Below are 27,761 nucleotides of genomic sequence, written 5' to 3' on the forward strand. Positions count from 1 at the left end.
TGTAAGGATGTCGATGGCATTGTTCTTGATTAAAGTGCTCACGTGCATTTCGGACTGCCCTTAGTTCCAATAAGTTTATCTGTAGGTCGGACTCTGCTGGGGACTAGTGGCCTTGGATCATATTGTTGCATAGATGTGCCCAACCAACAAGGGAGGCATCCATCATGACTGGAACTTTTTGTTGGAAAGGGATGCCTGAGCAGACGTTCTGTGGTTGTGTGCACTAGGTTAGTGAGTTTTACCCTGCAAGGCATTGTGAGGCGTCTGTTGAGAGAGAGAGAGAGAGATAAACTGTTCGAAGCCAGGCCTGTAAGAATCTCATGTGGAGTCTCATCTTTTATAACAAACGTTGTCTCCAACATGTGTCCCAAGAGTTGTAAACATGTTCTGGCAGATGCTTGTGGGCTGTACATCACCACTAAAATTAGGTTGACTAGAGTGAGGAAGCATTGTTGGGGTAACATTGCTGTTGCTGTGAGACAGTCCTATGAATTCCAGCAGTTGAACAGGAACCAGTGGGCACTTCGGTGCATTTATTTGCAACCCAAGGTCCGTGAACAGGGTTATTGTGGACTGCATGGCATTTATTGCTCCTTGCTGCATTGATGCCCTTATCAGGCAGTCGTCTATGTATGGAAATATCATCACTCCTTGTCTGCAGAGGTGAGCTGCAACCACAGTGAGAACCTTGGAAAAAAACTCTTGGGGCAATGCACAGGCCGAAGGGTAGTACTCTGTATTGGATATGCTGATGCCTTAGGGTGAATCTCAGGAATCTTCTGTGTGACGGGTGAATAGTAATATGAAAATAAGCTTCCTGGAAGTCCGTGGGCCGAGAGCCAATCCCCCTTCTCTAATGCTGGAATTATTGTGGATAGAGTCACCATTCTGAAATGTTGTGTTGTCACTAATTTGTTGAGTTTTTGTAAATCCAGGATGGGTCTCCATCTGCAGTTCTTTTTCTGAATAAGGAAGTAATGGAAATAAAAACCTCTCCCCCTGTGTTGAGATGGGATGGGTTCCACGGCACTTAATTGCACAAGGTGGTTTATTTCTATCCCACCTACTCACTCCCCCTCTTTAGGGACTACTCCAATGAGCACCTGTTACAACAGGAAATAAAGAGGATGTAATAGCCCTTCTGGATAATCTCTAGAACCCATTTGTCTGTTGTGATGGTGTTCCAGACTGGGTAGTATAGTGACAGATGGTCTCCGAGTGGTTCTGGAATCAGTGTGTGGGGAAAGAGAAAGATATATAATTTTTTTTAAAGAAGAAAAAATAAAAGTAAGATATAAAATGTGAAGGACAAGGGAATAGGGTAGCTAACTATAACTAAGCTAACACTATCAGGAACACCTATGAACTATCAAGCTTATCTGAGATAAGAGAGAGTGCTGCTGTCGCTCTTACTCAAGCCAAAGGCAGTAGAGAAGGAACTGGGGGATGGTTGGCTGCGCGCCACAATGTAACCACTCAGAGCGGCGCAAGATGGCTACAGCACATGGGCAGCCCAACCAGGCACTGCTACTACAAGTCTCCGATTACAAGTGCAAGGCGCCAAGACACCTAAAGTGGAGCACCTACAGGGACACTCTTAGAAGAGCAGTAAGTTATTTTTATTTATGATCTGAATTGTGTATCCCAAGGCTGTATCTACTGTGGTGTCAAGATCTCTAAATACTGGGCCTCTTTCAAATCCCAGAAAGTGTCCAATCATTAAGGAAATTTTCAAACTTTTCTTTTCAAGCTAATAGTCATTCCACCTTTCCACTGACACTGTTTTACTTTATTACTTGTTTTCTGTCCAACGTTTTTCAAACATGTCAGAGAAAATTCAAATCAAAGGAAAAAAGCCACATGAACAATTAAATGAACAGTACCAGACAGACAGGTATCAGCTCTTTCAGGACACAGAAAATAATATTATGACAAACTCAGCTGAATTTTTCTGTTAAGCATTCAAATTATGATGGCCAAATGTCTTGAAACAGACCAAATATGTTACTACATTGACAATCTATTCTTCCTAGATTCCCTAATTTCCTGAAATTACAAAATCAATTTGTTGCTACCACAGAAGCTGTGGGTTTCCTTTTTTGCACAATCAATATCTTTACAATTAGAAGTGGCTAGTATTATACCTTCCATCCACACTGCCAAATATAAATATTATGGGATCATCAGACTTCAATTATTAAGAAGTTGATCCTATCTCACAATATTTTAATATTGTTACATTTACAAAATAGTTAGAATCACGCTATCTGCTACCTCACAAATAACTGCAATATTTGTCATGATGATCCTTGTTCGAATGTTCACCAATGTCATTTTTTTGCTTATTGAATCTCACCTCTGAAATCAAGCTGGACACCACAGCATAGTAACATACTACTATTCCGTTGATTTATACACCTCTACCCCGATATAACACAAATTCGGATATAACGCAGTAAAGCAGTGCTCTGGGGGGGCCGGGCTGCGCACTCCCGTGGATCAAAGCAAGTTCGATATAATACGGTTTCATCTATAACACTAAATTTTTTGGTTCCCGAGGACAGCATTATATCAGGGTAGAGGTGTACTAATAAAAGGAGAGCTCTCTCTCTCTCGTTAAGATATATCATTAGGCATTATGAAACAAATTATGCTATGGTAGAGGGATAAGCATCAGGAGACCCTAAACTGGATTATAATAAAAGAAGAATTTCTGAAGCCAATTCTTTAAATTGGCTTTGATCACTACTCACCACTTCTACTTTGGTACAAGATAGTATACAAAAAGTACATGGGGCTCTTACTGTTCTGTCAGTGTAAAAGGGGTCTTAAAGTGGGAGTAAAGGGAAGCCACATACCCTTCATAACAATAGTTCTTCGATGTGTGGTTCTTATCTGTATTCCACAGTGGGGTATATATGCATTTCATGCGCGTGAGATGGGAGAATGCTAGCAAGTAATGTCTGTTGGCCTGCATTTGCAGCCTTGCTCTCCTTGTGCTCTGTGCTGAGGGTATAATGGGAAGTGCGGACTGATGCTTCTCCAATTCCCCTGCTTACTGAAAATCAGAGAGGCTCTAAAGCAAATGGGAAGAAGGGAGAGCAGCAGAATACAGAGAGAGACCACACATCTCAAAGAAAATCCAGTTATAAAGGATAAGTATCTTCCCCCTTATTTTTCCTTTGAGTGCTGATTCCTTTGCATATTCCACTGTGGATGTCTGGCAAGCGGTACCCAGAGGAGGAGAGTGTGAGGATGGCAAGTGGTATGGCTCTTGCAGAAATGCTGTTCCAAAGGAAGCAGAGGCAGATGAGGCTTGGACCAAAGCATAGTGTTTCATGAACGTGTGGATGAAACTCCACATTACTGCACCTTGCAAATATTAAGCAGAGGTACTCCTTGAAGTGATGCTTGAAGTTGCCCGTGCTTTTTGTTTTTACAGTGAGCCCGTATCCCCTGTGGGAAAGAAAGGCGTGCCAGTTGATAAAGTAGAATACAGCCACAGATCCACTTGGAAATCCTCTAGGAGGAAATACTTCGCACTCAGGCTCATTTTGCTATGGCAACAAACAGCCTAGGTGACTTTCTGATCTGTTTACCAACAAACAGCAGAAGAGGCAAAGCTCATCTCATGCCAAAGGAATTAAGTCTCCTCTCTCTGAGGCATGCAGCTTTGAGAAGAAGACAGCTAAGTGGATAGTCTAGTTTACATGACATTTCAAAACTACTTTAGGTGTGAACTTCGGACCCAGTCATAGTGACCCTTGTCTTTATGAAATATTATTTAAGAAGAATCTACCATTAGGGCTCCCACTTCTCTGAGCCAGGCAGAAATGACTTCAACATTGGTTTGCGCCTTGAATGTCCCATCAAAAGTATCTTTTGGTTTGGGGGTGAGGCTGGGTAGCTGCAGCAGAGATGGATGGGTCAGCGTACCTTGATTTTTGTACCTTCTGCTGTTTGTGAGGTGGCTTGTAAAAGTGCTGGTAGCGAAAGGGCTGTAGTGAAGTCCTTAGCTTGTAAGATTGTTTATGGTTCTTCCTCTTCAGGACTGGTGTATACATACCCAGGGAGTGGAGGGTGGCCCTGGAATATTTTAGTGAATGCAAGGACACGTCTTCTGGTTGACGAGTCTGACCTCAAAGGGCTAGTCTTGCATGGTGTTCTGGACCTGAACCTGGACCTGAAAGAGTGTAGCCAAGATTCCTAGTGCATCACTATAGCACAGGAGTGGCCAAACTTACTGACCTTCCAAGCTGAATACTATTATCTTCAGAAGTTCAAGAGCCGTAAGACATGCACAACCTGTTCCGTAGGGTGGTGCCTGCCAGGGCATGGGGCTTCTGCCCGGATACCCCCCTACAGGGCAGAAGCCCCGCTCCCTACAGGGCAGAAGCCCCGAGCTCCCAGTCTGGTAGGTGGAGAATGGGGGTTCCATAAGCTGCACTTTGACTGTAAAGGAGCAACATGCAGCTCATGAGCCAGTTTGGCCACGATTGCTATACCAATTGCCATGGATCTTGAAGCAGTATTGGCAGCATCAACTGCAGCTTGAGATGAGATTCCTGCCACTTATCTGCCCTCATCAATAAGGGCTTGAAATTGAGCCCTATCGTCTCAGGGTAATTTGTCTTTAAAGTCCAAAATCTTAGAATAATTCCAAATATCATAATTTTTCCAGGAGGACCTGATAGTTGGAAATTTTAACTTGGAGGCTGCTGGAAGTAAACATGTTTCTTCCCATCAAATCTAAATGCTTAGCCTCCTTATCCACAGGGCGACCCTTGGATGGTATTGTCTGGACCTTTCTACTGCTGCTTAAACTACTCGGCAGTACAGGGCGGGGTGGGAGAACAAGAATTCTGTTCCCGTAGTCAGGAAAAAGTACTACTTTTCTGCCCTCTTGGGGGTAGGGATACAGGTAGCTGGCATGTGCAGTTCTTGCCAGTTCCAGCATGGGCTTATTGTCTGGGTGTGCTATTCAGTCAGATACTGATAGGCTACAGGATGTGTCTAGGAGCTTGTGTTGTGAATCCTGTACCTTCTTTAAGAGGATTTCGAGCCCTTCTGCTACTCTTCAAAACAGCTGCTGGACCTGACTGAGGCTGTAGCAACCAACACGATGGGCAAGAAGATGAAATACTCGGTACCGGAAGAACAGGTTCATCTTTCTCCTCCTTCATAGGCTCTGGAGGCTCCAGTTGGCTCATGGAATAGAAGAGTTGTAACACTCTGCGTTGGATCACATGGAATCTGGATGCCCCGCATACAGGTCTCAGGGCAGTCAGTAAGGCCAATGTGAGGGGTTGAAAATAGGTTGTGGTGGTCCCCAAGGTACAGGTTGAAGAGGCTCAGAGTTCCAGACAGAGATTCCAACTCAGGTCATGCAGTAGTAAGAAGGAACTGGAAAGGCATCAGTCTGTACCAGCCCCCATACCCTGGGCCACAGCAAGGGTGCAGGCATGGACCAACAGACACTACCAGCTACAATTCTCCAATCTCGGGCATATGCATACCCACAGTGGAATATATACAGGGACCAGCACTCAAAGCAGTGCCTAACTGAGCAGTGTGGATGAGCTTTCAAATAAATAAGAATTAGGCCCCTGAATTAAGTCTTGTTAAATCCTACATTTTCTACATGGCATAACCCTCCATAAATTGAAAATAAAATAAGGTGCTGGAAACTATGGGCGCAGATTTTTTTATTTAGGCAGCTATTTCTTGATGGATCTTTTGCATTACTTCAACAGAAGCTGCTAATGAATAATTTTCAGAGATGATAATAGCTGCAGTTAAAAAATTCAATGTCAGAGACTTGAATGAGTTTCAGTTTGTTTCACTCTCACAGATAAAAATTAAAATTAAAGAAAAAATGGAGGGAAAGTCGTATGTAAAAACCTCATATCTTGCATTTCCATAGCAACAGGATACATTAGATAGTGATGATTACCATGACTGCTAGTGGTTCAAGTTAGTATGTACATGGCTTGCAGGGGAAGTTTCCAATGAGAGATAACAGGGAGAGAAGATAACTGAGGGGGGAGAAAAACTGAATAAAGGGAAGAGGTCATTTTTTGCTACAGAGAAGCTTACAGATTGCATTATTTTTTCATAATTGTTCCAGTACAAAAATCTTGGGCCCACCACTATTTGGAGAGTTTAAATATCATCAGATTTCACTGATTGCTTTGATATAAGCCGAAAGTACTATCACTATTAACATATGGGATATTTTTCATAATTCCAATATTATTTGGCCACTTTAGAAATTTTGCCCTCGTCAAAGGAAGTGTGTATTTGCTCATTTTCACAGAAAATGAATTAAAACCAAGTATACCCTACCAAGGACCTCACCCCAATGTCACAACATTTTTGTTAGGGTCTTGAGATAAATTAAGGAAATTAAATTAGGCAAAGATTCCTCAATTCGGTACAGTGTTAAAACAAAATGAAGAAAAATTATGTTCAACAAACATACCAGAAACCCCCATGGTCTAGTCACAATTTTTTTTTTAACCAAACATCCCCAAGTAAAAAACAAAAACAAAAACCCCACACTGAAAACAATCACTAACTCCTGATTAAACAGTATTCATTATTATAATCACAAGGTATAGAGAATTGGCTGAAAAGAAAAGGATCCTTTTTGAATCCAAAAGATCAATCTTTCAGGAGGAGAAAAGAAAAAGTGCCCTCAAGCATTCAAAATGCAAGTTTAGGGTTGGGGATGTCTTGCAATAAATGACTGCCTCACTATACCCAAAACGGAACAGAAAACTTCACCTACGGCACTGCACTGAGTGGATGGTGATACTCTTCAAGTGGGAATACAGGGGAAAAAACCCAGAAATTTAGCTCAGGTGTCATGATAAGTGTGATCCTAGAGCACCCCAATGTCAGAAGGCAAGGGGCTCCCTGGTATCTAGTAGTGAGTTTCAGCTGCCCTGACCAGCACAATGTATCCCAACTCACTCTTGTCATAATCAGTGTCTAAAAAGGTATCATGTAAGGTATATGCGAACTGGTGACACACTGGTGATTAAAGTCATTGTGAAGTGTATGTATTAATGCTATATGTAAAATTATGAGCTATTTGGTGATACTGTGTTTTGGGGTCTATCAACAGACCAAGGAGGAAAACCAGCTTTTTTTTTTTTGTTGACAGAAGAATGTGGTTCTGCCTGCTTGAGTGCGTCTCCAATGTAAATAAAGCCAGGTGTGTCCAAAAGACAATGGATATCAGAGTCTGGAGGAAGACCATTTGCATTCTTAAAAAAACAAAACAAAACCCACAAACAGGAGAGAAGCCAGCATGCTGTCTACACCAAGCAAGAGAACGAAACTTTATCAGAAGAACACATTTGAAAGGTTTATTGGACTATACAAAGGAGAATGAACCCCTAAACCATCCTTCACCTGAAGAGTCAAAGAAACCATGTGTTGGGTCCTGGCTAAAGAACGGGCCAGCCATGCTGGAAGAATGGTGGAGGTCAGACAAACATCTCTGAATAAAAGATCCAGTTTGTTGAGTTTTAGAAGCATATTTTTACTTTTGCTTGTTTGCAATCATTTCTATCCTTATTCCTTATACTTGGTATCACTTAAACTTATATCCTTTTGTTAATAAGCTTGTTTTACTTTTACCATACATCACCTCAGTACTTTGATTGAAGTAGAGGGTTTGTCAACCGCTGTTAAATTAATAAACTGCTGTGTACTATCCCTTAGAAGGAGCATCAAAATCAATAAGGTTTCATGGGTGCTACAAAAGAGGGACTGAGCACTGCAGAAAGGTATCTCCGGGGAACTCAGGAACTGGAGTTTACTGATCGTTACCTGATGGGCAAGATTTGGACTGGCAGAATGCTGAAGATTTTGCCAGCATGACAGACAAGCTAGTGTCTCAGGGAGCTAACACATAGCTTTGCAGCTGCAAATTTCTCAGTTGCTGAGGCGGTAACAGTGGTTCACAGTTCTGGGAACCCAGGCAGATGACCACAACAGGCGACTCAAGAGCAGAGTGATTTTCAACCATCTGATTTAGTTATCAGTTGTCATTTTTAGGAGACAATTTATTTGGAACCTTGAGCGTACATATTGTATTATTTTAAAAGCTTTCAGTGTACCTTTCAAGTATTCAATCATGATTATTTTTTCCTGGTTAGTTCTTTTCAGCAACTGTATTTTATTTTAACTATACTAATGAAATTTAAAAATAGGACAGCATATACTGTATACGCTACAAAACTAATTATAAAATATGCTTACAAATATTTGCTTAGTTCACAATGCCTGCCAACTAAAAGTGCTATGCATTAGCGGAATCATTGTTGGAATGAAAAGCAATGGAAAAAAGAAAACCCTGACATTTTCTATGCTTTGAATGGACAACTGTTTGTTGACTGCCAAAGAGGTCAAGCATGTTGGGAACACAGTTCAAAAACCCAAAGACAAGGTAGTTTTACATATGTTACTCATAATAGAAATACAGTTGCCTAGCAGGGTTCACACTTATCTCCATTGCTGCAATCCTTGTTTTCAGGAACTTATAACTTTGTCAAACTAACCATTTCAGTTGATATTCTCCCCTCCCCCTTCCCCCCGAATGGCTTATTTTATTTTAACCGAAGTTGCAGCAAAAATGATACAGCTGTCTCAAAGAATGAAATTAGGGAAAAATTCATTTTGCCCATGTTAAAAAAAATTCTTATAACTGTTTCACTGAGAAGCTCTTACACACCTCTGTGCTTTGGAGTAAGAACTTGAAATTTAGTAAGGGGTGCAGGAAACTCTGTCAGAGATGTGTTTCTTGCCCAACCAAACATGCCTTTTGTCCAACTACCCAAATTCAGTCAAGTTATGAACTTTAGGAAAAAAACAACTCAGTTTATTCATGCTCAGTAGAGACTTGTCAGAATTTGACAGTCAAGTTCTCTGAAGATTTTGTCTGTACTGGGCGTGCTCCAGCCTAGTGCTGTAGGCGCTGAGAAGGATTTTCCCTGTAACTGCTGCTCCCAGCAGCTAAAAGCCACAGAGGGTATATCTACTGCAATTAAAAACCCGTGGTTGGCCCATGCTAACTGACTGGGGCTCAGGCTGTTTCATTGCAGTGTGTATTTCTGGGCTTGGCCTGGAACACAGGCTCGGCCTGGAACACAGGCTCGAGGACCCTGCAAGGTAGGAGTGTCCCAGAACTCAGGCTGCAGCCTAAGCCCGGAAATCTACATAGCAGTTAAACAGCCCTGCAGCCCAAGCACTGTGAGCCCCCGTCAGCTGGCCTGGGCCAGCCACAGGTGTCTAATTGCGGAGTAGACATTTCCTGCAACACTGAGCACAGGAACTTAGAGAAAGGAGACTCTCTTCTGTGCTCTGTGCCCCCGCTGCTGGCCCCCAAGAAGGATGGAAGAAGGAGGTGCATGGCTCATATTCAGAGGGGGACAAGAGCCAAATCTTGACAGAGAATGGGACTGGCTGGGCAAAGGCCCTGAAACTTCAAGCCAAGGAGAGGAAAAAATGGGGGAAGCAAACTAGGAGTCAGACAGACTGGATGAGGAACTGGAAACTGACAGACTGACTATGCCCGGAGAAACTAGGGATGGGGGGAAAGTAGCAGAACCGGTCTGAGGAGCTTAGGGAGCCCAGACAAGGAAACTAGGACTAGCTGAGCAAGGAGACTGGATAGGGAGCTGGGGCAAAAAGAAAAAAGAGGACAGACACAGGGTGTTGGGTACAGGGGAAGAAGGGAGCAAGCTTGGAGGGAAACAAGGTCAGAAGCATCTGTAACCAGGAGAACACACTCCCTTTCAGAAACTGGAATGGAACCCAAGATTAATCAATCTCACCATTCCTCTTTTGTCAGCAAATATCTGTGAAACCCATTGTCAACAGGTATGTCTCACCTCCCCCCGAGTGATTTGTCCACATAAGAGGAATATAACCTGCTATTGATAGAGGTTAGTTACCTGTAACTGGAGGTTCTACAAGATGCATGGTCCCTTTCTGTATTCTACATGTGGGTACGCATTTGCTCCATGCACCTGAGATCAGAGAATTGGCAAGTAACATCCATTGGTCCACGCCTGTACCATGTTGCTCCTCATGCTTAGTACCAAGGTTGTAAGGGGTAGTGCAGACCGACCACATCTCCAGTTCCTTCTCTACTGTGAATCCAGAAATGATCCGAAGCAGAGGAGAAGGAGGACAGGTAGTGGAATTCAGATAGGGACCACATATCTCAAAGAAGCTCCAGTTACAGGTAAGTAACCTAGAGTTCCATCTATACCTTCACAAAGCATTATGCTTTAGTCCAAGCCTCTTCTGCAGATGCAGAATTACAGACATCTACAGCACCTGCATCTTAAACACCCTCCTGCACCTGTGAATGCTGCTTACCAGTCACCTACGCATGGAATACACATAGGGATCAGCACTCACAGAAGACATGGAGGTTGCTGCCCTACAAATGTCCAGTATAGGCACTTCTTGAAAAGGAAACTACTGAGATTCCCTGTGCTCTCATGGCATGGGTCCATATCCTGTGCAGGGGATGCAGATGAGCTAACCGACAGCAAAGGACGATATAGCCAGAGACCTGCGGGTGACTTATCTTATCAGGCTGTTCGTGGCCTGGGATCTGTCCCTAGGGAAGTAAGGATCCCATGGACTGCAACAGGGGCAGTATGCTGGACCAGCTATATAAGGGGGGACCCCAAGGAATTGGGTACCATCGGTTTCCCATATAATTGTGTCTTGTTGGAGGATGGGTCCGAGACATCCTAGAGACTCTGTTCTGGCCAACCGCTAGCCTCTGTATGTGGAGGTGATGGCTTGTCTGAGATGCTGGATTCAGCCAAAGAGGAGGGAGATTATGGCTCCATCAGGGGTGTCATCAGTACCAGCAGATGAAGGTGTCAACTTATGGACAGAGTAGGGGAGTAGCTCCTTCTCTGGGGTTCTGTCCTGCTATCAAGGTGTCCCTTAGGAGGATGAGATCCGGAAAAAAGAGAGGGGATTGAAGGTAAGGTGCAAAAACCCTCCAGAAAGTTATAAGTTTCAGTGGGTCCCAGAGTGCAGGGTGCCCAAGTAGTCAGAACTGATCTGGTGCGTCCATGGACATGGTGGTCAACAGATCCTTACAAAAGTGAGTCAAGTACTGTTGAAGAGGAGTCCAACTTGGAGCTCTCTGTTGATGCCAGTGGGTGCTGATCCTCCGGCTCATGAGCTGGAGCCAGTATTGACAGATCCTCTCTATTTCACTCCTTACCCTTGTGGGTGGGAGGTTTAGGCAGACCCAAGTCTTTAGGACTTGTACACAAGGACTCACACAACCGGGACAGAGTCAGGCAGGGATCCTTTCTTTTAGGAGCAAACCTCAAAGGGAATTTGCTCTGGTTCCTATGAGATTGCCTCTTACTCTCATGAAGGCAACCATTCCTTGGACTTAACAGCTTTGACCTCTGCTCCAGAGTTTGTGGTCAGAAGAGCGCTGCTTGCAGACTGCAGCTGCTGTATTGGGGGGTCCCCTGGCCTGGATCTGACTGGGGTCTCATGGCCTTCTGCAAGAGGTACTCCCTCAATTGAAGCTATTGTTTCTCTCAGGTTGAGAGAGGAAAGGGGCAGCAAATGCTATACTTGGAAGAGATGTGAACCTCCCCATGGCAGTTAAGGCATTGCTGACGGTCACTGCTGACTGAGAAAGAGCAAAGGCAGGAGACACAGTTCTTAAACTCTGAATTCTGCACATAGTTCTTCTCCCAAGGTAGAGAAAATGGGAAGGGTCCATGAGGTGAGGAAAACTACTGTACATTAACTATAAAACTCCTAAAGTAATAAAAACAGTAAACTCTAATACTATGTATACAAGTACTTATAGACAGGAAGACAAGAAAGCTTTGGACATAGAGGATTCTCACTCCAGCAGTAAGAAGGAACTGGAGAGGCTGTCAGTCTACACCTCTCCTTATTCCCTCGATACTAAGCATGAGGAGTGCCATTATCCATGTGTGGACCAATGGATGCTGTAGTAAGATGAGGCCCTGAAACAAACTCTTAGTATCAGAGGCCCAGTATGAGACCTCCCTTGCTGCAATTTAAGCCCATTGCTTCTTCTCCTGTCCTCAGAGGAGAAAACAATATTTCTCCCTTCTCCTTGTAACAACCTTTTATATACTTTAAAAAACTGTTATGTCCCCTCTCAGTCTTCTCTTTTCCAGACTAAACAAACCCAGTTTTTTCAGTCTTCCTTCATAGGTGATGTTTTCTAGATCTTTAATTATTTTTGTTGCTCTTCTCTAGACTTTCTCCAATTTGTCCACATCTTTACTGAAATGTGGCGTCCAGAACTGCACATAATACTGCAGCTGAAGCCTAATCAGCACAGAGTAGAGCCGAAGAATTACTTCTCATGTCTTGCTTACAACACTCCTGCTAATATATCCCAGAATGATGTTCGGTTTTTTTGCAACAATGTTACACTGTTGACTCATATTTAGCTTGTGGCTCACTATGACCCCCAGATCCCTTCTTAGGCAGTCGTTTTCCATTTCGTATGGGTGCAACTGATTGTTTCTTCCAAATTGGAGTACTTTGCATTTGTCCTTACTGAATTTCATCCTATTTATTTCAGACCATTTCTGCAGTTTGTCCACATCATTTTTAATTTTAATACTATCCTCCAAAGCATTTGCAGCCTCTTCCAGCTTGCTATTGTCCGCAAACTTCATAAGTGTACTCTCTATGCCATTATCTAAATCATTGATGAAGATATTGAACAGAACCAGACCCAGAACTGATCCCTGCAGGACCCCACTCATTATGTCCTTCCAGCATGACTGTGAACCATTGATAACTACTCTCTGGGAGACTACGCTCTTGCGACTTTCACTGAATAGGAAAAATTCCCAAGTGGCAAATCTGTCTCTACACCATCCACTCCTGCTCCTCCTCCAGAGCCAAAAGGTTGAGCTGGAGAGAGTTGGTTCAGCTGGCACAAAATAAAGCAGCCCTATAACAATTCTGTCTTGAACTAGGGGCCGAACCTAGTGCTCACAGAGACTTTTCAGGTTTCAGAGTAACAGCTGTGTTAGTCTGTATTCGCAAAAAGAAAAGGAGTACTTGTGGCACCTTAGAGACTAACCAATTTATTTGAGCATGAGCTTTCGTGAGCTACAGCTCACTTCATCGGATGCATACCGTGGAAACTGCAGCAGACTTTATATATACACAGAGAATATATTCCCACAAGTACTCCTTTTCTTTTAGAGACTTTTCAGGCTCCAAAATAGTAGCGTGTTACTTTTTTAAAAAATACATTAAGATTTTGGCCTGACAAGGACCATCTTCATGTAAAACTATTTACCTCTTTTAGTTGATCAGCACTCCCCCATGATGCTGAACGCTGATGTGATCTCTTTTCTGATCCCTCTTCTGCCCAACAGCTAGGTGTCTAAAGAAAACAAACAGCAAATGTGAGGTTTTTGGTTCAACTGCTAGCTGCTATTTTACATTAATAGACTGAATTCACCATGTAAGCGACAAACTTTCTGCACAATTTACTGGTCTCATCTTCCAGCAATGTATTGAAACATTCAGTATACTATCTGCACATGCATATAAATGCATACTTCAAAAACCGACATACACGTAGCACAGAGAAAAGAGAGGGCTTAGTTCAGCCAGCCAGTTCAATTCAGTTTTATCTTTGTTGAAAAGATAAAATAAACTCTTGAGATCTAAGATCTTACTTGCAAGGATGTCCTGTTAAGTCAGTTGACACTTACACATCAGTATTAAGACATAAAAGAAACTGCTTATAAGTAAGCAACAAATATATGGGAACCTCAGTAATTAACATCTCATGCAACTATTTGTAGAAAGCATCATTACACATTCAGTGCATCCATTCAAAGTCAAATGTTTATATAGCAGTTTGTAAAGGTCAGTTCTGGGCATTCATCTAAATCCACTGGAAAAGAATTCCAAAAAAGATGAAGTACAGCATTCAAAGAATCTTAGACTAGACAGACCAAGCAAAAAGGTCTCCAGAAGTGGTATGGAAAATATTTTATTTAAAGAGACAGGTGTCTTATTAGAACTAAACAATTGTAAAAGGTGTATAAAGTAGGCATAAGGTAATGTACTAGGGTCCTCGTAAGAGACTATTACCCACTCAGTTATTATTTCTGCTGGACTAGCTATTGCATGATCATTTTAGCAAGAATAATCCCACTGGTCCTTTCCCTCAAGTAAGTTGCACAATATGTGATGCTTTTGGTTTGTGCCATACTTTCCCTCCTTTCAGCTGACATTATGAGCTACTATTGTATCAGCATAAATTGTTGTTCTCGCCCAAAGATTTGAGACAGTTTTGGTTGCCCCACTAACTTTTTAGATAGACTTTTTTCCCAAAGGTTTAATATTTAACTTGCTGGCTAAGTGGTAGCCAGACTGTGGATCTTTCTATTGTTACTTGTTTTGCTTTTTCTCTCTTCCATAATGTCAAAATATAGTTCACCCTTGTTAGATCTTACCTTCCGTTAAATTAATGCTGCTTAACGTTAAACTACATATAGCCTCCTTTTTAAATGGTAGTATGGAGTAGATTTAAATACAATAAAAAGGAAAGCCGGATTTTTAAAACACTATGGCATTTCACTCTTATGTAATTTTACAGAATAATTTATAGATGTCAGATGCTGATGTTACTCGTGTAATTTAGACTAGAATCTGGCCCACGGTATTAACCCTGTATCTGTATTGTTTAATTTTAATGTTCTGGGAGGGGGGGAAATAGTGGCAACAGATGTGACATTTAAAGTAAGGAATTTAAAATACCTTCCTAGATTTTGTGTTTCTGGAATTAGAATAACTGGCAGAAAAATCCTCCCTCACACTATAGGCATTTCTGTATTTTATTTTATGTTGCATGTACAGTGCAATAGATGCATCCATTTTTTCCCCACAGATAAAGTAAACAAAGTAACAGATTTATGGACACTAAAAGTGATTTTTAAAAGTTGCGATCACCTTTTTTCCCCCAATGTGAGAATAATAGATGTTACTGTTGGTTAGTAAAATTGCCATTTTGAGTATAGACATTAAATGCTTTATACCACTAAAAAGTAATAAAAGCTGTCATTAGACATAAGAATTTCAACAAAAATACTCTCCAAAATTTAAAAAGAAAGTTTTAAATCTTTACTACTTTTATATACACATGATTAAAATATTATGTTAGATAAGCAAAGGTGGTCAATGAGCTTTTTTTAATTAAAAGAATACCTAGTGAAACTATCTCTACCCTCGTTGAATTTACCACCACAATAACTTAATCTGACTAGAAATTTCCCTAGCTGTTAATTTGTACATACCTAAAAACAACTCTAGGAATAAAACCTTTGCTCACCCAAAATTGTCTTTTTGCTCTAAATTATTTCCATTCACACTTATGAAGCAATCAGTAGTTCTTGTACAGTTTTTTTTTTAAATTATTTCTTATATGCAACATTCAGCCTATCCATTCTTTGCATCTTCAACAGGGTAACCAGCATAAGAAGAGTAACTACTGCAAAGTGCAATCCTGCATTGTAAGGGAAAGGCACTGGGGAATCTAAATAGTACTTTTGCATTTCTACCTTTTGTGCTTCTGTGAAATTAACTGTGCCCCCTAATTCAGTGTTCTTCTCTATCATCTTCATGGGCAACAATTTTAGCCACAGGTTTTCTCCTCTATGTTGGTGGCAGACCACATGGCAGATCCTCAGATGGTAAAAACTGTCATGACTCCACTGAAATAACTGACAAGTTACACCAGATGAGGCTCTCTCCTCATACCTGCTGCCTTGGCTAGTGCATAAGATTTTGCCTTCTAAGCCTTTTCCAGATTACTCTGCCTAAGGAGTGTGAACAGCAGACTACAGACTTCCATCATGAAGCTTTTTCAGTCTACCTTGCTCTTATTTTAACTTTAACTACCTTATTTCAGTTGGGACTTCAGTTCCGTTAAAGAGAATCAGCAAACTTATTCCTTGGAGCTTTGGAAAAGATGTTTTACTAAGGCATTTTCCCGTTTCCAATCTTGCTCCTGGGCCAAATATGTCTATGAAGGAGACAAGGGGGAGAAACAAGGACAGGAAATGCAGTGTGTGCTCAGCTCACCTACACATGTCACAGAAAGCTGGCTTGTCTACTTGCCAAGATCTCCAGAAGCAGGGAGGAGAGTCCAGATGCACACAGAAGAGCTGATTCTTACAAAGCAATGCTGGGGAAGTATTCTCTCAGGGTCTACACTAGGAGTTGAGGTCAAATTTAGCAGCGTTAAATCGATTTAACCCTGCACCTGTCCACACGACAAAGCCCTTTTTTCCGACTTAAAGGGCTCTTAAAATCGATTTCCTTATTCCACCCTTGACAAGGGGATTAGTGCTGAAATCGGCCTTGCTGGGTCAAATTTGGGGTACTGTGGACACAATTAGACGGTATTGGTAACCTGTGAGCTATCCCAGAGTGCTCCATTGTGACCGCTCTGGACAGCACTCTCAACTCAGATGCACTGGTCAGGTAGACAGGAAAAGGCCCTCAAACTTTTGAGTTTCAATTTCCTGTTTGACCAGTGTGTCAAGCTGCAGGTGACCATGCAGAGCTCATCAGCAGAGGTGACCATGATGGAGTCCCAGAATCGTAAAAGAGCTCCACCATGGACCGAACGGGAGGTACGGGATCTGATCACCGTACGGGGAGAGGAATCCGTGCTATCAGAACTACGTTCCAGTTTTCGAAATCCCAAAACATTTGTCAAAATCTCCCAGGGCATGAAGGACAGAGGCCATAACAGAGACCTGAAGCAGTGCCGCGTGAAACTTAAGGAGCTGAGACAAGCCTACCAGAAAACCAGAGAGGCGAATGGCTGCTCCAGGTCAGAGCCCAAAACATGCTGCTTCTATGATAAGCTGCATGCAATTTTAGGGGGTTCATCCACCACTACCCCAGCCATGTTGTTTGACTCCTTCAATGGAGATGGAGGCAACACGGAAGCAGGTTTTGGGGATGAGGAAGATGATGTTCTAGATAGCTCACAGCAAGCAAGAGGAGAAACCAGTTTTCCCCGACAGCCAGGAACTGTTTCTCACCCTGGACCTGGAGCCAGTACCCCCCGAACCCACCCCAAGCTGTCTCCCGGACCCACCAGGTGGAGAAGGGACCTCTGGTGAGTGTACCTTTTAAAATACTATACATGGTTTAAAAGCAAGCATGTGAAAGGATTAATTTGCCCTGGCATTCGCAGCTCTCCTGGATGTACTCCCAAAGCCTTTGCAAAAGGTTTCTGGGGAGGGCAGCCTTATTCCATCCACCATGGTAGGACACTTTACCACACCATACCAGTAGCACGTACTCAGGAATCATTGTAGAACAAAGCATTGCAGTGTATGTTTGCTGGGGTTCAAACAACATCCGTTCTTTATCTCTCTGTGTTATCCTCAGGAGAGTGATATCATTCATGGTCACCTGCTTGAAACAGGGTGCTTTTCTTAAGGGGACATTCAGAGGTGCCGGTTCCTGCTGGGCTGTTTGCCTGTGGCTGAACAGAAATGTTCCCTGCTGTTAGCCACGGGGAGGGTGGAGGAGCTAGCCATGCACTGGGGGGAGGCAAAATGAGACCTTGGAACGAAAGCACATGTGCTATGTATGTAATGTTAACAGCAAGGTTTACCGTGAAAGAGTGTACCCATAGTTCTATAAAATATGTCTTTTTAAATACCACTGTCCCTTTTTTTTTCCTCCACCAGCTGCACGTGTTTCAAGGATCACAGGATCTTCTCCTTCCCAGAGGCTAGTGAAGATCGAAGGTGAAAAAAACACACTTGCGATGAAATGTTCTGAGCTCATGCTGTCCTCCCACACTGACAGAGCACAGATGAATGCGTGGAGGCAGACAATGTCAGAGTGCAGGAAAGCACAAAATGACCGGGAGGAGAGGTGGCGGGCTGAAGACAGGGCTGAAACTGAAAGGTGGCAGCAGCATGAGGAGAGGAGGCAGGACTCAATGCTGAGGCTGCTGGAGGATCAAACTAATACGCTCCAGCGTATGGCTGAGCTGCAGGAAAGGCAGCAGGAGCACAGACCGCTGCTACAGTCCCTGTGTAACCAACCGCCCTCCTCCCCAAGTTTCATAGCCTCCTCACCCAGACGCCCAAGAACACAGTGGGGTGGGCCTCCAGCCACTCCACCCGAGAGGATTGCCCAAGCAACAGAAGGCTGACATTCAATAAGTTTTAAACTTTTAGAGTGCTGTGTGGCCTTGTCCTTCCCTCCTCCACCACCCCTCCTGGTGCTTTTCTCCTCCACCACCCCTCCGGGGCTACCTTGGTAGTTATCCCGCTATTCGTATGATGAATTAATAAAGAATGCATGAATGTGAAGCAGCAGTGACTTTATTGCCTCTGCAAGCGGTGAGCAAAGGGAGGAGGGGATGGTGGTTAGCTTACAGGGAAGTAGAGTGAACCAAGGGGCGGGTGGTTTCATCAAGGAGAAACAAACAGAATTTTCATACCATAGCCTGGCCAGTCATGAAACTGGTTTTCAAAGCTTCTTTGATGCGCATCGCACCCTCCTGTGCTCTTCTAACCGCCCTGGTGTCTGGCTGTGCGTAGCCAGCAACCAGGCGATTTGCCTCAACCTCCCACCCCACCATAAACGTCTCCCCCTTACTCTCACAGATATTGCGGAGCGCACAGCAAGCAGTAATAACAGTGGGAATATTGGTTTCGCTGAGGTCTAACCAAGTCAGTAAACTGCACCAGCACGCTTTTAAGCGTCCACATGCACATTCTACCACCATTCTGCACTTGCTCAGCCTGTAGTTGAACAGCTCCTGACTATTGTCCAGGCTGCCTGTGTATAGCTTTATGAGCCATGGCATTAAGGGGTAGGCTGGGTCCCCAAGGATAACTATAGGCATTTCAACATCCCCCATGGTTATTTTCTGGTCTGGGAATAAAGTCCCTTCCTGCAGCTTTTGAAACAGACCAGAGTTCCTGAAGATGTGAGCATCATGCACCTTTCACGGCCATCCCACGTTGATATTGGTGAAACGTCCCTTGTGATCCACCAGTGGTTCTGGCACTACTGAAAAAGTACCCCTTGCAGCATATGTACTCGCCGGCTTGGTGCTCCGGTGCCAAGATAAGGGATATGGGTTCCGTCTATGGCCCCACCACAGTTAGGGAATCCCATTGCAGCAAAGCCATCCACTATGACCTGCACATTTCCCAGGGTCACTACCCTTGATATCAGCAGATCTTTGATTGCGTTGGCTACTTGCATCACAGCAGCCCCCACAGTAGATTTGCCCACTCCAAATTGATTCCCGACTGACAGGTAGCTGTCTGGCGTTGCAAGCTTCCACAGGGCTATTGCTACTTGCTTCTCAACTGCGAGGGCTGCTCTCATCTTGGTATTATTGCGCCTCAGGGCAGGGAAAAGCAAGTCACAAAGTTCCATGAAAGTGCCCTTATGCATACAAAAGTTTCGCAGCCACTGGGAATTGTCCCAGACCTGCAACACTGTGCGGTCCCACCAGTCTGTGCTTGTTTCCCGAGCCCAGAATCAGCGTTCCACTGCATGAACCTGCCCCATTAGCACCATGATGCCTACATTGCCAGGGCCTGTGCTTTGAGAGAAGTCTGTGTCCATGTCCCCATCACTCTCGTCACAGCGCTGACGTCGCCTACTCGCCCTGTTTCACTTTGCCAGGTTCTGGTGCTGCATATACTGCTGGATAATGCGTGTGGTGTTCAATGTGCTCCTAATTGCCAAAGTGATCTGAGCAGGCTCCATGCTTGCCGTGGTATGGCGTCTGCACAGAAAAAAGGCGCGGAACGATTGTCTGCCGTTGCCCTGATGGAGGGAGGGGCGACTGACGACATGGCGTACAGGGTTGGCTTACAGGGAATTAGAATCAACAAAGGGGATGGCTTTGCGAGAAACTGAATGGGCCCCTCAAAGATAGAATTCAAAACTGGGTTTAGCAGGCCATTGATTTCATGGAAGGAGGGAGGGAGGAGAAAATGAATAGAAAACAAATCTGGTCTATTTCTTGTTTTGAGCCATTTCGTCTGTCTTTACACATCTTGCTGGCAGCAGACTGTGCAGTACGACTGCTAGCCATCGTCATCTCCTCGGTGCTCGGCAGAAGACGGTGCAGTATGACTACTGGCCATCGTCTTCTGCTGGCTGCTGATTAAAAGACAGTGCACTGCCGGTAGGACTCAATTGCCATGAGACAAAACTTAAAAGGGAAATGACCTGGCTGAGTCACTCCCATGTTTTCCCAGGCGCCCCCGACCTCATTGAGGTCGGTTAAAAGAGCACCCAGGACTACGTCGACAACGGCTACCAGTCATACTGCACTGTCTGCTGCCAAAAGGCAATAAACTGCTGCTGTGTAGCAATGCAGTACCGCGTCTGCCAGCACCTAGGAGACATACGGTAACGGTTAGCTGAGCGGGCTCCATGCTTGCCGTGGTATGGCGTCTGCGCAGGTAACTCGAGAAAAAAAGGCACAAAACGATTGTCTGCCCTTGCTTTCACGGAAGGAGGGAGGGAAGGGGGGCCTGACTATATGTACCTAGAACCATCCGTGACAATGTTTTAGCCCCATCAGTCACTGGGATTTCTACCCAGAATTCAAATGGGCGGCGGAGACTGCAGGAATTGTGGGATAGCTACCCACAGTGCAATGCTCCGGAAGTCGACAGTTGCCTTGGTACTGTGGACACACTCCGCCGACTACATGCACTTAGAGCATTTGTGTGGGGACGCACACAATCGACTGTATAAAAACGCTTTCTACAAAACCGACTTCTATAAATTCAGCCTGATTTCGTAGCGTAGACATACCCTCAGACCGTATTCACAACCTCTCTCTCACTATAAAATAAGGCTCTGATTCTACAGAGAAACACTCATGCACATATCTTTGCACATAAGTGGGTCCACTGAGTTTAAGGAACTACTTATGTACATAAAATTACTCATTATGTTTGCAGGATTGGGACCTTATCTCCCCCCATCATCACACCCCAGCAATTTTAAAGCAAAAAGACTGAAAGGAATCTGGTGTATTTTCTATTTTTCATCATTGTTCAAAGAGCTAGCAGAATTTCTACAGGATTACAAGAAATAAAAAAAAAAGACAATCCACCATCACAAGTTGCTCCAATTTAAAAAAAAACCAAAACAACCTGGAATATATGGCTTTCACAACACTTTAGACATTATATTAGAAAAAGAAAAATGTAAACTCTTAACTGTGTAAAAATATTGTAAATCTAATCCTCACATTATAAAAAGATGAAAGTCAAACAGTACAAAATGAATTCTTTAAAAGAATATGAGACTGCCCCATGAGGCGGCAGAAACAGGAAGCCCTCCTGCTTAAATGTTTTTATGTGGGTCAGAGGCAGCAGCAACAGGGGTCTAAACAGAGAAACTGGGGAACAGGATCAAGTCCTCCCCACTCTGCACTCCTGATTTAATTGGTGAGGAAAGGAGAACTGACAACTAAGGTAGACAAAGCTCTGGAGTTAGTTAATTTTTTACTTGTGAGGAGTGAGTAGAAAAAAGAGTCAATAGTCTACCCCAGTCTATTTTCATTTACTATATGCATACAGTCTGTTGAACAAAGATTAATTGACAGCAAAAACAACAGCTGCAGAGTTTAAAATTTACATTTACTTTTAAAGACCTCCAGCAGCAGCAGCAATGTGAAATGTGGATACCGAAAGGCTGGAACACTTTACTTGCACTACAACTGGTTTAATAACGAGAGAGAGAGAAAGACACACACACAAAGAAAACAACAAACCACCCACTGACTTCAGAATCATAGGTCTAGCATTTTCTTCAGTCTCCTCGAGCTTATTTTCTACTAAAATCCTAGCCCTCTATGCCCCTAAGCTGCCTCAAAGTTCTTCTGTGGATATACCGCTGAATCAGATCACAGTCTTTCAAATGGTTATTAATGTGAGTATCTGTACAAAAGTAGTCTCAGTAAGCTTAACAGGACTATTGCATCAACTTATGCAGAAGACTGCAGAACAGGAGCCTTTGCTTGCAACACTACACTATAGCGATTCCTCAAATACAGCATTTAAGTCAGGCAACACCATATCTGACTCCAAGAGAATCCATATTCACAGAGGTAAAAAGAAAACTCAGGGTCTGAAGGCTTAAAGTAACAAGCAGTTCTTTGAATATCTTTCAGCCAGCCAGCATCTCTCCCTCAGAACTGTAAAGCTGCTTCTTTCAACTCTGTCTTAACCTCATGTCAAACATTAACATTTTTGTAAAAAAATGTGTGCACTCCGTCATCCCAAAATACTATGGGCATAGACTCGTATGTATATCCTGTTCAAATAAAGACTAACCTTTACAACAAACAAAAACTTTTACTACAATCAAACAGGACTTCTGTTTTTGCAAATATATGTAAACTAAAGTGGTAACATATTTATTACTGCCCAAAAAAAGAATGGTTAAACCCATCTCATGAAAACTGTGTGGGAAGGAGGACCTTAAAAACATCCTGTTTCAAAAAGTATTTTTTCTATTTGTATTACTTGTTATAGTAGCCTTTTCAAGTTTCATTTTGTTTTCACCTCTACAAAAAGCGTTTATTCATGGAAGCTTAACATTAACATCCTTGTCCTACAACTACACTTAATTTCCTCATTTATAGAATTGTCAAGCATATTAAATAGCAAGATAAAGTAACAACATCAGACCACAATGAGTCACAACAGCAAGGATGTTGCAGTTCAGACCAGAAGCGGGAGCTAACTATCTATGTTTTTACAGATGTCTTCTGCTTAAAGAGAATGTGGTAACAGCTAAGGGATCAGCAGCAATATTACAGTAGCATCTACATGTCCAAACAAGATCAGAGCCCTCTTGTGTTCTCTACACAGATAAGAGATGGTCCTTGCTCCAAAGAGTTTACAATCTTAGTTTAAAACAAGATATGACAGCTGAGTTAAACTAAATGAGGGTGAAAAGGACAGGATAACACAATTCTGCAACATCCTTCTCAAATTAAAAAGATGGAGTGAACTGCTATTTTGGAATATAAAGGTCGAGTGTTCAAGTCTCGTTGAGAGAAATTGCTCACAGGAGACCAAAATAGAGGGGGAAAAGCTATGACGATAACCCATGTGGTTGCTTTCCTCATTCCCAATTTGCATTATACCATCCCATTGTTCTAATTTACCCAATTTTGTGAATATTGGTGTTTCCTCCAAAACGTGTATGGTAATTCTGCTGTGCTTTTTTTCATGCCTGCCAGATATACGTACCTCCAAACATTCTTCCCACTGTATTTAGATCAGAAATGGTGATGGTGCAATCTGCACTGTCACCTCTGCAATTTACTCAAATTCTAAATATACTACACTTTTCTACCAGTCCTCTGCACTAGCTACTATATCTAGCTTGTGTTTCAGAACCAGATACAAATCATCATAAAGGGGAAGCCAATCTAGCTTTTATAAAAGGTAGTAATAATTTTTTGAAAGTTTTCAGCTAAGAAGAATTGTGGCCAGGAAACAATAGTAAGTTCATCTTTACAAGCAGAGTAGAAATTTTAAAGCAGTGACTTTAGAAGTACAATACTAAAGGAACAGTCACTTAAAAAGTACAATACTAAAGGAACTTACCTGACACTTAGGAGGAGCTCTTCATCAGTCGCTGATAATTAGGTCTGTTTTTCTTTATTCATTAATCTTAAAAGGGCAATGGCCCTTCAGGAGAGTTGGGGTATAACTGGACCATGTGGGCCACACCTGGGAGCAATCAGGTACTCCAGGTGGCACTGTTTAGTTAATTAATAATGGAACAGCTGAGCTAGAAAGAGACTGCTAGAACAGCATCAAGAAAAAGTTACTTAGAAGGAAAGGTGGGAGAAAGAGTTTTGTCTAGAGAAGCCCCATGACTGTTGCAGGCTGAACCCACAAGAGGTGGGGATAGAATACGGCTCTGAATGAAGATTTACAGGTGACAGTAAGAGTCACAACAGAAATACTGTGGTCCCTGGGGAAGGGAAACAGCAAGGAGCTCTTGTCAATAAGCTCTAGAAAGGGAGCCGGTGTCTCCCTCTCGACCAGAGAGGCGTACAGTTTGAGTCTGGCTCCTGGGAAGGGAGTAGGAAGATCACCAGGGAGCAGGAAGATCACCAGGGAGCAGAGTAAGTTACTTTGTTGGGGGAACCCTAATTTAGGGTCCAATAGATGGAAGAAACCCATTGGGAGCAGGTTAGGTTCCTCTGGAAGAAGTCTTGAGGGTAGGGCTTGTAAGTGAGAATATCCTGCTGTGGAAAAGAAGCTCTGCAAGGGCCAGGAAAAGGAGCCCAAAAGCAGAAGACTTGAACAGTTCAAGACATAAAGCAGAAGTAGTTAGTTTTAAGATTTATTTTTGGACTTTCATTTGGACCATTCCGTTACCCCAAAAAGGGATTTGGACTTTATGACTTGGCCAGAAGACTGAGCCACAGAAGACCCAGCCAGAGACAGACAACCTGTTGGAAGAGCCAAGGATACTGGCGATGCAACAGGGTGCTCTAGGGATGAGTGAAGCTCCATTACACATACATACTAGACTAAACAAAAATGACGGTTCTGTTCGAAATTGCCCAGTTCCAATCACTTAAATGTTCTTACTACTTTTGCTATTTTTACCACAGTACATAGTCCAGAGCATATAACCTTTTGAATCTTGCAGCACTTTATTGTTTTATGTTTTGTTTTTTAAAGCATCTAAATGCACACTATATGCTTTACAACTCAAAGACATGGTTCTTGCCACAAAAGCTAGTAATGGATCTGATGCAATGAGTGTGGACAACAAACATCAGGATGGTGGATGAGGTGACAATGAGATCATCTGCTATGCAGTGTGCATGTGCTTTTAAAATGCCTTATTGAACTGAGTATAAAGGAACAAAGCAGGACTTGTACTGGCCCAATGTTTGACTTTAAAAATCTTTAAGCATGTAAATAATTTTAATCATGTCAATAGTCCCCTGAAGGCACTGGGAATACTTGTGTGAAATATTACTATTCAAATTGGTAAATATATGCAGCCCCCAGCTTACTGGGAGCATGATGAAAAGTACATACAACTGCATGTAGCCAAGGATTCCAGTTTCAAAGTTTTATATTTCTCAGACTGTAATAAATCAGTTAATTGATGATGCACTGAAATTTGAAATCCATCAATGTGGTATTAGCAATGGAAATCAGAAAACTGCAAAAATCGCACAAACATGCAGAAATCTGAAAAGAAAACAGCATCATTTTCAAAGGGGATACACAATCTCTGAATCCTGTTCCTACAGATAATTATTTGCTGTATATTTTCCTTAGTATTTTTGTAGTTTAAAAACAGTATTAAGTAGCAATATTTTCTGTGTATTTCCAACATCCGATATGTCTCTTAATGGAGATCTATAACGACCATGAATTAAAAAAGAACTTTAAATGTTGTTTGTTGATATATTGTGGAAATGTCCATCATCATGCTGCAAAGGCTTCCAGATTTGGAATTTTTTAAAAATTATGATTAGGTTACTTATAGCAAAGAGTAATAGGGAGGGATTTTAATAAAGAAAAGCTTGGCACACCAGAAAAAGAGGGCATTCCATATACGTCATGACATGGTGAAAAGCACGGAGAAACTTGTGGGAAGAAGTGGACAAATGGGCTAGCAGCACTGGTGGTGCACAGACGGCAGAAATTATGTAGTAAGAGATTGGGTTGAACAGAAATGAAAGGCCCTGATAGGAAGTTTAAACTTTATAGGATAGGGAAAAGGGGGAAATCAGTGGAGGAATTCAAAGGGGTGACAACAAAGAGACACCAAGAGGTGAGATTACTTTAGCGGATGTTGGCTGTTAAAACTGATATTGGATTTTTGAATGTTAAGAACATAAGAACGGCCATATTGGGTCAGACCAAAGGTCCATCTAGCCCAGTCTTCTGACAGTGGCCAATGCCAGGTGCCCTAGAGGGAATGAACAGAACAAGTAATCATCGAGTGATCGATCCCCTGTCATCCATTCCCAGCTTCTGACAAGGACACCATTCCTGTCCAGCCTGGCTGATAGTTCATTGAGGATAGGTCCATCAATGGCTGATCTACTTATTTTTTGAACTCGGTTAGAGTCTTGGCCTCCACAACATCCTCTGGCAAGGAGTTCCACAGGTTGACTGTGCATTGTGTGAAAAAATACTTCCTTTTATTTGTTTTAAATCTGCTGCTTATTAATTTCATTGGGTGACCCCAAGTTCTTTTGTTATGTTGAAGAGTAAATAACACTTTTTATTTACTTGCTCCACGCCAGTCACGATTTTATAGACCTCTATCATATCACCCCTTAGTTGTCTCTTTGTTGGATCATATTAAAGAAGTTCTGTATTAAAATCACAAATGAGTTTGATTCCCCATAGTTTAAATTCCAGGGTATTACTAATTAAGAGGTCTCTTGGTTTTTGGTACTGTTTCTCTCCCTCTATGTGTGAAACTTGCACGCTGCTAATTGCGTTAGTACATTCGAAGACAGAATCTGTTCTCAAAGCAATTCACAGAGAGAGAGACTCAAAGCAATACTCTGTAACAACAGAAACAGCACCCAGAGACTCCCCGCCCTTTTGTTGTATTAACAATTGTGATTAAAATAGAGATAGAGGATGTATGTGGATGGATGCTTGGTGTGGATAATAACGGAATGATCAGGGAGGTGCCAGCCTAAGAATCCAGTGTCCATCGGCTGAAGAAGGCGTCAAGTGGAAACAACCAGAGGACCCCCGGAGGGCAGACTGGAATCCACCCAACAGCCTCAAGAATGGGAGAACCAAAGAACAAGATAACATCTAGCAGCATGGAGCCGGCAGGAATGTGCTATCTGCTGACTGATTCAGCAACAGCATGATGAAGCAATTCCCATAGACCGGCATAGGAAGAAATTCCTATAAAAACAGACTCTAGAAAGTGAGAACTTTGGGGTCTGACTCTGCAAACCAACTTCCAGGAGCATCAGATGAGTATCTGACAAGGCCCTGCTCCCTCCTCATGTCCAGGCCACCTGGCCAGTGGCTTGGCATGAGCAATTCTAAGGCTGGTAACTATGATAACAACTTTGCAGTGTGTGTGTGAATAAATATGACATTGACTGGAATGTTATAATTATAACTAATTGCTTACTATGATTTTCTGTATTCAAAATAAATGTAGTATTTTGCCTTTTCCCCTTTAATAAGATCCTGCTGGTTTTTAATTTATTGGTATAACATCTTTTCCAAGCTGAAAAGTCCCAGTCTTTTTAATCTCTCCTCATATGGAAGCTGTTCCATACCCCAATCATTTTTTTTTTTGCCCTTTTCCAATTCCAATATATCTTTTTTGAGATGGGGCGACCACATCGGCATGCAGTACTCAAGATGTAGGCATACCATGGATTTATATAGCGGCAATATGATATTATCGAGCTCTTTCGTAATGATTCCCAACATTCTGTTCACTTTTTTTGATTGCTGCTACACACTGAGTGGACCTTTTCAGAGAACTATCCACAATGACTCCAAGATCTCTTTCTTGGGTGGTAACAGCTAATTTAGACCACATAATTTTATACGTATAGTTGGGATTAAGTTTTTCAACATGCATTACTTTGTATTTATGAACATTGAATTTCATCTGCCATTTTGTTGCCC

The 27,761-nt window shown here is 42.6% G+C and overlaps 1 protein-coding gene across 5 annotated transcripts in view; it reads right to left on the minus strand.

Moving 5' to 3' along the window:
- GLCCI1 (glucocorticoid induced 1) overlaps positions 1–27,761 on the minus strand; it is a 103,036-nt gene that overhangs the window by 38,164 nt on the left and 37,111 nt on the right. For all 5 annotated transcript variants that reach the window (XM_073333857.2, XM_073333856.2, XM_073333855.2 and 2 more), the window contains exon 3: positions 13,361–13,447. In XM_073333857.2, coding sequence (XP_073189958.1) covers positions 13,361–13,447 — 87 coding nt within the window. The remainder of the gene's footprint in view (positions 1–13,360; positions 13,448–27,761) is intronic.

This window comes from Lepidochelys kempii, chromosome 2 (genome assembly GCF_965140285.1).
Source record: "Lepidochelys kempii isolate rLepKem1 chromosome 2, rLepKem1.hap1, whole genome shotgun sequence".
Classification (NCBI taxonomy): domain Eukaryota; kingdom Metazoa; phylum Chordata; order Testudines; family Cheloniidae; genus Lepidochelys; species Lepidochelys kempii.